The following is a 12,299-nucleotide window of genomic DNA, read 5'->3' as shown; positions in this document are numbered from 1 at the left end:
TTTAAAAGTCTCAACGGTGTTGCAGTCTATCACGTCCCAAGGAAGCCCATTCCACAGATTTACAACTCGATGAAAAAAAAAAAAAAAAATGGATCGTGAGAGTTGAAGGATCTCCCAACAATTTTGCAACCGTTTCCTCGCGTGTAATTTGAAGAGTCTAAGGTGAAATATTTATTACACTCCATGTTATCAATGCCTTGGGTGATTTTAAATGCCTCTTAGTCTTTTTTTGTGTTAATGAGAAAAGATTTAATTCTTTAAGACGCTCTTCGTATGATTTGTTTCTTAGGCTTAGTATAATTTTTGTTACTCTACGCTTAACTCTTTCTAATTTATCAATGTCTTTCTGGTAGTAGGGGTACCATGCTTGAACGCAATATTCCAAAAAAAGGGGACGGAGTAAAGAGTTATACAAAGTGAGGATTGTATCCTTTGCTTTATATTCAAAAGATCTGCCGATTAAGCCAATTACCTTATTTGCTTTCTTTACGACTTCTGAACATTGCTGGCTAGGTTTTAAGCTACTCGATATTGTCACTCCTAAATCAATTTCGTTGTCAACACTTTTAAGCTGGGTACTATTTGAAATATAATTTGCTTTCTCGTTTCTATACCCTACGTGAAGCACTTTGCACTTATCTGAATTAAAACTCATCTGCCAGGTTTGCCCCCACTCAGTCAATATGTTTATATTTTTTTCTGCATTTCTGTTACTAGTTCATTAGAGACTACGGAATTCGAAATTTTGGTGTCATCAGCAAACTTCGATAGTATACTGGTAACACCCTCATCTATGTCATGATCCCTGTGGTACCCCGCTGGTTACGTTAGTCCACTTGGATGTTTTTCCATTTATTACTACTCTTTGTTTACGGTTATTTAGCCAATTTTCAACCCATCATAACACGTCGCCTTGGATACCGTGTGATTTTAGTTTAATCAGCGTTTATGGGGGACTTTGTCAAAGACCTTTTGAAAATCAAGATATATTATATCTACCGCTTTACCCTCGTCGTACTGGTTCAGAATATCATAGAAGTCTAACAGGTTCGCCAAAGAAGAGTGTTTGTTGCGGAAGCCGTGCTGAGTATTTTTAATTAAATTGTTTTCTTCTAAGTGATTAATGAGTTTATTTTTTATTAGTGTTTCAAGCATTTTGCATAAGACTGAGGTTAAGCTAATTGGCCGGTAATTACATGTTAAAGATTTACTGCCTTTTTTGAAAATCGGAGTTATGTTAGCAAGCTTCCATTCATCAGACATTGTACCGGACTGCAAGGATTTGTTGAACAATAGGGTTAATGGTTTAATCAGTTATGATTTCGCTTCTTTTAAGATGCGGGGTGAGATAATGTCAGGTCCGGGTGACTTGCTAACTTTAAGTTTATCGATGCATTTCGGCACGTCACTTTCTCTTATACTGATGCTATTTAGGACTTCATTGTTATTAAGCTGGACTGCTGGCGCCGTATGGATGTCGCTGAGATCTTCTACTGTAAATACTGAGGCAAAGAAAGTATTTAAAATGTTACTAAGTTGCTCCTCGTCATTAGTGTAATCTCCATTAACATCAATTATGGGTCCAATAGTTGAAGTAATCACTCTCTTTTGCCTGATAAAGCTATAAAATTCCTTTGGGTTCGCAACATGTAACTCGGTAGACCTTTTGCTATGTTTGATTAGCCTCTTTGCTTTACGTCTTAGTTCAACGAAGCTAGTACGTGCTTCGTTATTACTGAATGATTTTAATTTGTTGTGTGAATCCCTCTTGGCGCGCAAGCATTCACCTATTTGAGTGTTCCTCCACTTTGGCTTAACGTTTTTATTGGGACGAAGATTTTTCATGGGTACAAATTTTTGCACTGCTTTTAAGTATCTATTCATGAATATTTTCCAGTGATCATTATATGGATTGATTGGAGTCACCTACTTATGTAGGTGACTCCAATCTATTCGGTTAAGAATTTACAGAGTTTAAGAGTTTACAGAAATTTGTTGTTTTGGACGGTGGACACTGTTACTAAACTCCTCTCCGACATTCACATTTTCTATTAATTCTTCATTCATAGTAAGCACGAGGTCAATGACATGATTATCACGTGTCAGGTTTTGAACAAATTGTGTAGGTGAACTTTCACTTAAATTATTATACAGGTCATGTCCACGTTGTGAGGTAAGTGATTCGCCCCACTTAATCACTGTTAAGCTAAAATCTCCAAGGATTACGGCGTCGTGTGTGTCACTTATCTCGCCAATTTGGCGGAAAATTTCACTGTCAGTTTGGACTGGCTGGGCTGGCTTCTGCACATAAGGGATAATGCTAGTTTGGTCCCGTAATTATTATTTAATAACATAAATAGAACATCTACGTTTGCAATGAGAGGTTTTGATAAAAGAACTGGGTTGAGGCTGGCTTTGATGTGGAAAAAAATGCCACCTCCATTTCTGTTTACACGATTTTTTTCAAATATTACGTACCCGGGAATTTTATATTCTGCTATATAGTCCCTGACTTCTATGTTTAACCATGACTGTTATTCCTATTATGTCGTATACTTCTGTGAGCCTTATGTCTTGTAACTAAAAACTTGTTACGCAAATTACGAGCATTCACATAGAAGACCTTAAGCATATTTCGAGTAGGTGGGGAATCGATTACGTGGATGAGGCTGCGCGATCCTGCTGGGCGTTTTTTTTTTTTTTTTGACCTGAAACTAGAAATTTTGTTACTTGGCAGCCTCCCGAGTCGTGCTGCCCCCACCACATTGAGGTACAAACCATCTTCCTGGAATAGGAAGTGTTTATTATAGAAGTCGTCCCAGAGATTCACGAAGTCCACACCTTCATCTGCGCTGAGAGATCTTAGACGGCTGTTAGTACTAAAAGCTCTATCATAGAAAATGGTCGGTGCTCCGGTCCGGGGGAGGATGCCTGAAACAATAATATTTTGATATTTAGTCTAGTACCGCTGAATCATCCTCTTCCACTTCTCTATCAAGCTCCTAGGATTTTGTGTTCTCAACGTCATTTGTACCTGCATGGATGATAAAAAGGACATTATTTTCCGCTCAGCTGGCTGCCTCATAGCATGCTGCCGTGATGTCGTCTAGGCGTCCACCAGGCTTACACACACGTTTCCGTGACTCACGGGACCGACCACAAAACTCGGATAGCTGACCTCTCACTATGGAGTCACCAACCAGTCTCGTCTCGAGGGAGTCTTCCTCCTCTTCAAACAGGACCTTGAATTTGTTGTAGGTAGAAATAGGGAGGAATTTATTTTTATTAGTGGAGGTGACACTATTCCAGACTACAGTGAATGGTGTTTCCTCATGCGCAGGGGGGCGCGGCGCGGTGGGCCTGGCGGAGGTGGCGGCGGGTCTGGGGGGGTTGGGGCAGTGGCGGGTGCAATGTCTGGGAGAGAACAACCAATATTAGCTGAAACAAAGTCTTTAAGAACTTCAAACTGCCGGGCGAGGGCGTCATACTTCTTTCATTTATCCTCGTACTTCTCATGTAGCCTAACTATCTTGTTCTGCATATGGCACAACCAGCAAGCTGAGGAATTCCTAAAATACTGGGAAGAAAACTTGCCTTGACAGGCGTCGCATTGTCTGAGGAGAGAAGGCATGATGAGTGGCAACGGTGGCAATCGTTAACACAACAGAACAAGCAGGAACAACAGCAGTCAAGACCGAGTACAGCAACACAACAAGGACGCGCGCAGTGTGGTCTAGCGGAAAAAAGGATAAGGGTTGGGCAGGGATTGGTGAGGAGAGGGAGGGTGGTGTGGGGACTGGTAACGTCAGGTCAACTCCTTGGAGAATTCGTTTTTTTTTTTTTTTACACAATTACACAATTACACAGAGACAAATGCACCTACAGGGGTTAGTCATAGCCTTGCAAGAAGGAGAGGTTAGACGTAAACAAACCAAAACAAACAATCTAGTAAGGAGTAGTGGTCAGAAAATAACTGGCAAACTGGTGAGGAAAGTGTCTATGTTAGTGACAACGAGTCTATCACTGTGTGTATCTTTGTGAAGAGGTGTGTAAAATGTATGTAGAAAAAATAGCTAGGAAGGAAACAGGTGTAGGTATTAAGGATATAAGTCAAGAGTTAGTAATGGTGCGAAGTGAAGCGGAGTAGGTCACCGGAGCGTGCACGGTGACCTCTTCCCTGTAGTATGTCGCGAGGACAACTAGAATATGTCGCGAGGACAATGGTAGTATGTCGCGAGGACAACTGGAGAAAGAAGAAAGTTTTGCAGCGAGGCCGCGGGAGGAAGGGAGACATACAGTTAGCAAGATCAGAAGAGCAGTAAGCATGAAAATAGCGGTAGAAGACAGCTAGACATGCAACATTGCGGCGAAAAGAGAGAGGCTAAAGACAGTGATGAAAGGCTGAATTACCTTTTGTGGCCCAGCTGTCTGATATGTAAAGCACGAGAACAAACTCCATTAAACCCAGGTTTGGAAGGTTTAGGTCGAACGAAAGAGGGGGATATACGCCTCCATGCCAGACATTATCGCCTCTGACATTTTTTTATTTTATTTATTTATTTTTTTTTATGTAGAAGGGACACTGACCAAGGGCAACAAAAATCCGAAAAAAAAAAATGCCCACTGAAATGCCAGTCCCATAAAAAGGGTCCAAAGCGGTAGTCAACAATTGAAGGATAAGTATCTTGAAACCCCCCTCTTGAAGGAATTCAAGTCATAGGAAGGTGGAAATACAGAAGCAGGCAGGGAGTACCAGAGTTTACCAGAGAAAGGGATGAATGATTGAAAATACTGGTTAACTCTTGCGTTGGAAAGGTGGACAGAATAGAGGTGAGAGAAAGAAGAGTCTTGTGCAGCGAGGCCGCGGGAGGAGGGGAGGCATGCAGGTAGCAAGATCAGAAAAGCAGTTAGCATGCAAATAGCGGTAGAAAACAGCTAGATATGCAACATTGCGGCGATTAGAGAGACGCTGAAGACAGTTAGTTAAAGGAGAGGAGTTGATGAGACGAAAAGCTTTTGATTCCACCCTGTCTAGAAGAGCAGTTTGAGTGGAACCCCCTCAGACATGTGAAGCATACTCCATACATGGACAGATAAGGCCCTTGTACAGGGTTAGTAGCTGGGGGTGTGAAAAAAAAAAACTGGGGAAGACTTTTTAGAACGCCTAACTTCATAGAAGTTGTTTTAGCTAGAGATGAGATGTGAAGTTTCCAGTTCAGATTATAAATAAAAGACAGACTGAGGATGTTCAGTGTAGAAGAGGAGGGACAGTTGAATGTCATTGAAGAAGAGGGGATAGTTGTCTAGAAGGTTGTGTCGAGTTGATAGATGGAGGAATTGAGTTTTTGAAGCATTGAACAATACCAAGTTTGCTCTGCACCAATCATAAATTTTAGAAAGATCAGAAGTCAAGCGTTATGTGGCTTCCCTGGGTGAAATGTTTACTTCCTGAATGGTTGGACGTCTATGAAAAGACGTGGAAAAGTGCAGGGTGGTATCATTAGCGTAAGAGTGGATAAGACAAGATGTTTGGTTTAGAAGATCATTAATGAATAATAAGAAGAGAATGGGTGACAGGAGAGAACCCTGAGGAACACCACTGTTAATAGATTTAGGAGAAGAACAGTTACCGTCTACCACAGCAGCAATATAACGGTCAAAAAGGAAACTTGAGATGAAGTTATAGAGAGAAGGATAGAAGCCGTAGGAGGGTAGTTTGGAAATCAAAGCTTTGTGCTAGACTCTATCAAAATCTTTTGATATGTCCAAGGCAACAACAAAAGTTTCACCAAAATCTCTAAAAGACTCAGTAAGAAAAGGCAGAAGATCACCAGTAGAGCGGCCTTGACGGAACCCATACTGGCGATCAGATAGAAGGTTGTGAAGTGATAGATGTTTAAGAATCTTGCTGTTGAGGATAGATTCAAAAACTTTAGATAGGCAGGGAATTAAAGCAATAGGATGGTAGTTTGAGGGATTAGAACGGCCACCCTTTTTAGGAACAGGCTGAATGTAGGCAAACTGTCTCTTGACAGACAGAGCTGAAAGAGTTTGACTAGGCAAGGTGCAAGCACGGAGGCACAGTTACGGAGAACAACAGTACGGACCCCATCAGGTCCATAAGCCTTCCAAGGGTTTAGGCCAGCGAGGGCATGTAAAACATCATTGCGAAGAATTTTAATAGGTAGCATGAAATAGTCAGAGGGTGGAGGAGAGGGAGGAACAAGCCCAGAATCGTTCAAGGTAGAGTTTTTAGCAAAGGTTTGAGCGAAGAGTTCAGCTTTATAAAATAGATATGATAGCAGTGGTGCCATCTGGTTGAAATAAAGGAGGGACAGAAGAAGCAAAGTTATTAGAGATATTTTTGGCTAGATGGCAGAAGTCACGAGGGGAGTTAGATCTTGAAAGGTTTTGACACTTTCTGTTAATGAAGGAATTTTTGGCTAGTTGGAGAACAGACTTGGCATGGTTCCGGCCAGAAATATAAAGTGCATGAGAAGCCTTAAGCCTTCCATTCTGGTGATGGAAGGCTTAAGTACCTTTTGTGGGCCACCTCTCTATCATGTATAGCACGAGAACAACCTGTGCTAAACCAAGGTTTGGAAGATTTAGGTGGAGAAAAAGAGTGAGGAATGTACGCCTCCATGCCAGACATTATCACCTCTGTTATGCGCTCGGCACACAAAGACGGGTCTCTGACACGGAAGCAGTAGTCATTCCAAGAAAAATCAGCAAAATACTCACTCAGGTCCCCCCAACTAGCAGAGGCAAAACGCCAGAGGCACCTTCGCTTAGGGGGATCCTGAGGAGGGATTGGAGTGATAGGACAAAATACAGAGATGAGATGAGCCCAACAGAGAAGAAAGGGTGACAGCATAAGCAGAAGGATTAGAGGTCAGGGAAAGGTCAAGAACGTTGGGCGTATTTCCAGGACGGTCAGGAATACGAGTAGGGTGTTGCACCAATTGCTCTAGGTCGTGGAGGATAACAAAGTTGAAGGCTAGTTCACCCGGATGTTAGTGAAGGGAGAAGAAAGCCAAAGCTAGTCGTGAACATTGAAGTCTCCAAGGGAAGAGAGTAAGAATGTGTTCCACTTTGGAAGTTAAGTAGTCAAAGAATGTCTTATAGTCAGAGGAGTTAGGTGAGATGTATACAGCACAAATACATTTAGTTTGAGAGTGACTCTGTAGTCGTAGCTAGATGGTGGAAAACTCGGAAGATTCAAGAACGTGGGCACGATAGCAGTTAAGTCATTGTGCACATAAACGCAACATCCAGCTTTGGATCGAAGATGAGGATAGAGAAAGTAGGAGGGAACATAAAAGGGGCTATTTTCAGTTGCCTCAGACATCTGCGTTTCAGTGAGGAAAAGAAGATGAGGTTTAGAAGAGGAGAGGTGGTGTTCTACAGATTGAAAATTAGATCTTAGACCGCGAATGTTGCAGAAGTTAATGAAGAAAAAGTTGAGAGGGGTGTCAAGACACTTACGATCGTCGACAGAAAGGCAGTCCGACCTGGGGACATTTATGGCCCCCTCCCCATATGGGGACTCCGAGGCTGGTGTAGGAGTCGCCCTAATCATTTTGAAATTTTTGAGTGAAATGTGTGTGTTATTAGGTTCTTTTAGTTTTGTGTAGAGGAAGAGAGTTGTCTTTAGAGGGTAGGCTGTGACTCCCTCCTTCTGTTGTGAGACACAAAGGGAAACGTTCAGTGAGGTCACAGCTGGGTTTAATGATAAGTTCACAGCACCTCCTGAACAGTGCTTTAGACCTCACTGGGAGTAATTATCCTTTCAGCAGGTGTCTACTGCCTCCTCCATGGAAGCGGTAGTCATTCTAAGGAAATCAGCAGAATACCTATCAGGTCCCCTCAATTAGCAGGAGCAAAACGCCAGAGGTATCTTCCCTTTGGGGTATTCTGAGGAGGAATTGGAGCAATAGGATAATACAGAGATGATAGTGACAGCATAAGCAGAATAATTCTAAGATAAGGTCAAGAATGTTGTATGAATCTTCTCTCAGGAAACGCTCAGGAAAACGAGTAGGGTGTTGCACTAATTGCTATAAGTTGTGGAAAATTAAAGGCAAATTGAACAGATTGGTCAGTGCAAGGAGAGGTGAGTGTGCAGTCGTAGACAGATTGTCGAAAATTCAGTAAGACTTAAGAGCGTGTGCTCGAGCAAGGTAATTCGTTGCTTTGAATTGAAAGTAAGGATCGGTAAATTAGGAGGGAATAGAGAAGCGGCTACTGCCAGTTGTCTCAGACACATGTGTTTCGGTTAGGAAAAGAAGATGAAGCTTAGTAGAGGAAACGTGATGTTCTACAAATTGAAACTTAGATCTAAAACCATGAATGTTGCAAAAGGTATTGACTAAAAAATTAATGGAGTATGTCAAGACACTTAGCGTGCGTGTGTGTTTGTTTGTAGATATATATATATATATATATATATATATATATATATATATATATATATATATATATATATATATATATATATATATATATATATATATATATTATATATATAATAATAGGATTTTAAAATACAGGGGCAGATATTTCAATATGGCTACATACATCTCATGGGAAAACTATCCAATCACCGAGGTAAACAATCCGACCATAGCTGGTAAAACCTTGAAAGATGCTATTAATTGACGCGCTGGCACGTCACGTAAGAGGTCTCCATACTCACAAAAAAAAATAGAAAATAAAAAAATAAATAAATAAAATAAAATAAATAAATAAATAAATAAATAAATAAATAAATAATAATATTAATAAAGATTAATAACATTAATAAAGGCCGCTGGATGTGGAAAAATCTTTCATAAATGTTTATCAAGAGAAATTTACGAAAAGCCACTTTTTCCTAATAATTAACGATTATAACTTTACTGGACCCGTTCCCCCCCCCCTCTCTCTCTCTCTCTCTCTCTCTCTCTCTCTCTCTCTCTCTCTCTCTCTCTCTCTCTCTCTCTCTCTCTCTCTCTCTCTCTCTCTCTCTCTCTCTCTCTCTCTCTCTCCTCTCTCTCTCTCTCTCTCTCTCTCTCTCTCTCTCTCTCTCTCTCTCTCTCTCTCTCTCTCTCTCTCTCTCTCTCTCTCTCTCTCTCTCTCTCTCTCTCTCTCTCTCTCTCTCTCTCTCTCTCTCTCTCTCTCTCTCTCTCTCTCTCTCTCTCTCTCTCTCTCTATCTCTATCTCTCTCTCTCAGTGTTCTTTAAATGTTGATTTTTGCAGAAAAGGTGCACCTTTTATCCAAGAGTTCCAGAATATAATGCACCATTTGGAGGATGGTGGAATAATCGAATACTGGACAGAGGACACAATTTATCAGCGGGTAATGGATAAAAAAATAGATACAACAGTGAATGGAGACGGCTTTTCCACTGGTGATATACAGGTAAAATTTCATACAACTTGCTACCATCGAGTTTAGTTACCAAAATTTAAATACTACTTATAGTTTTTCATGGAATATTTATTCACATTTACTCAACTCAAATACTAAGATAATAAATAAATTAATAAAAATAGATAACCAGATAAAAAAACAAGTATATATATATATATATATATATATATATATATATATATATATATATATATATATATATATATATATATATATATATATATATATATATATATATATATATATATATATATATATATATATATATATATATATATATATATATATATATATATATATTATATTTTTTTTTTCTCTCTCTTTTATATTCTAAAGGACGGTGAGAGGAAAGTCATCCTTGGACTAAATCACCTGCAAGGAGCATTTTATTTATTGTTTTTGGGATTGGCTTTAGGTGCATTGACTTTGTTTTTAGAAGCACTCATTCGTGCAAGTTAAAGGAAAGATATGAGGATTCAGTAATATGCATGTAAGATTTATATTTACAATAAATTTGTATGAAATTTACAGTAACTCAAACACACACACACACACACACACACACACACACACACACACACACACACACACACACACACACACACACACACACACACACACACACACACACACACACACACACACACACACACACACACACACACACACACACACACACACACACACACACACTACAAATATATTGTGTCCGGATCGATGAACACTTTTTTTCAATATCCTTTTCTTTTAAAGGTATATAATACTAAGTAATCAGCCGATTATCTCCTATATAATGAAATATCATAAAGAGAAAAAAAAAATATATATATATATATTATATATATATATATATATATATATATATATATATATATATATATATATATATATATATATATATATATATATATATATATATATATATATATATATATATATATATATATATATATATATATATATATATATATATATATATATATATATATATATATATATATATATATATATATATATATATATATATATATATATATATATATATTGTACAGCGAAATAACGCAATGAAGAAAGTAAGAATGATTTAAAAACACAAAACAATAAACGAGTAGAGAGAGAGAGAGAGAGAGAGAGAGAGAGAGAGAGAGAGAGAGAGTCAGGCTACGTACGCCAGATGTATGTTTAAGTGGCCACTCACTGCTATTAACTTACCATAAGAATTTTCACTCCAAGACACTCTCCTTTTCCGATTAATTTACTTTATTTCCCTTTGTTCATTCAGTTTGAGTCTCACATAGTTTGCAGCAGAAGAGTTGCCCTTGACAATAAAATAATTACTGTTCAAATGGGCCCCCCTTTGTTGGCTCAGAAGAATTTTTAAAAGTAAATTGTTTCATTCAAGTAGAGACCGCGCGAGGAGCGGAAGCGGGCGAGTTGTCTATGTGTGCTGCCCTTTTGGCAGCGAAGCGGGAAGGTGGTTGGATCACTTTCCCATGGCAGTCTCTACTCAGCAGTTAGAAGGAGCAGAAGAACTGTGACGTGCACTAACATTTATCAGAGATTAAGAAGGGATACAAGGTAGCCGGGTCAGTTACCTTAAGGGAGATAAGTGAGTCATTACCGGCCGCACGCCCCTGCCTATTTATATATAACAAGAGTCTCCATACAAATCTGCCAAGAAGGGTATACAACGCACTATACCCGGGAAAGTTACTCCTCGGCTTCGTGTGTGCATGCGCCGAAATTTGTGCACAGTGAGCGGTGACTGACCCTCTTGTGTGTTCGTGGGCATTCTTTCGTAGTAGTTTCTTGTGTCTTTTGTTAGTAACCCTGTTTTTTTTTTTCTTAAATGCTACTTTAGGCTGATGCAATTATTGGTATTAGACCTTGATAATATGCATGTTATTGTGTGTTAATTGTTTTCTGAGACGTGGTTCTCGATACTTCTGCAGCTGTAGGAGTTAAGTGTTGTTTTGTGTATTTCCCTTGTCTGTGGGTAGGCAAAACAGATTGGGGACCTCAACTTAATGTGATCTAGAGTTACAACTGTCGTGAAAAGGGTGCAGGAGTCACAAGGGACCCTGTACACCCGTTTTTCACCCCTGCACTGAGTCCACGTAGGAGGTGGCTCAGTGAAGTTAGTCCAGGTGCGGCAGCTTGGTAAAGGGGTTGGAAATTGTGGTCGTAATATATATATATATATATATATATATATATATATATATATATATATATATATATATATATATATATATATATATATATATATATATATATATATATATATATATATATATATATATATATATATATATATATATATATATATATATATATATATATATATATATATATATATCATTTCATGTATCCATTCCACAAGCGATGCGTTCACGTATTCATCCCACATGTGCCCGTGGCCAGCCAATCTATTATATTTTTAACCTTTCTCCTCCTTCTCTACCTCTCAAGGGAACTCACACCTTCCTTCCAGTCCTTAGGGACACCTGCCTTCGCTCTGAGTCTTCCCTGGTTATTGGCTAAAATAACGACCGCGGTCATTCGCTAATTCACCCCATTTCCTGGCATCTCGATGGTCATTTCATCACCCCAAAAGCAGTAACGTGATAAACTTTGGTCACATAAATAGAACCCGCATGCATAGTCTCAGGGATTCAGTCAGTCTCGGTCAGTCCCAGTCAAAGAGACTGAGAAAGTCCAATCAGTCTTCCGACAGAGTTCACATCAGACTGTTCAGCTCATCATCAGCTTACGAGCAGTCCAGCCTATATTAGTTCAGAGAGAGAGAACACAAGATCAATCGTCACGTCTGTAATCATCTGTTTCTTGTTTCATATCAAGTCTGTACATTCTCTACATTATC

The 12,299-nt window shown here is 39.2% G+C and overlaps 1 protein-coding gene across 1 annotated transcript in view; it reads left to right on the top strand.

Moving 5' to 3' along the window:
* The window catches only part of LOC135109460 (probable glutamate receptor), a 32,734-nt gene extending 20,775 nt beyond the window's left edge, over window positions 1-11,959 (top strand). The window contains exons 6-7 of the mRNA XM_064020839.1: window positions 9,241-9,403; window positions 11,888-11,959. Of these exons, the coding sequence (XP_063876909.1) occupies window positions 9,241-9,403; window positions 11,888-11,959 (235 nt within the window). The remainder of the gene's footprint in view (window positions 1-9,240; window positions 9,404-11,887) is intronic.
* The last annotated feature ends 340 nt before the right edge of the window (window positions 11,960-12,299 follow it).

Source organism: Scylla paramamosain, chromosome 19, assembly GCF_035594125.1.
Source record: "Scylla paramamosain isolate STU-SP2022 chromosome 19, ASM3559412v1, whole genome shotgun sequence".
Taxonomy (NCBI): Eukaryota; Metazoa; Arthropoda; class Malacostraca; order Decapoda; family Portunidae; genus Scylla; species Scylla paramamosain.
This window is presented reverse-complemented; position numbering and strand designations above follow the sequence as displayed.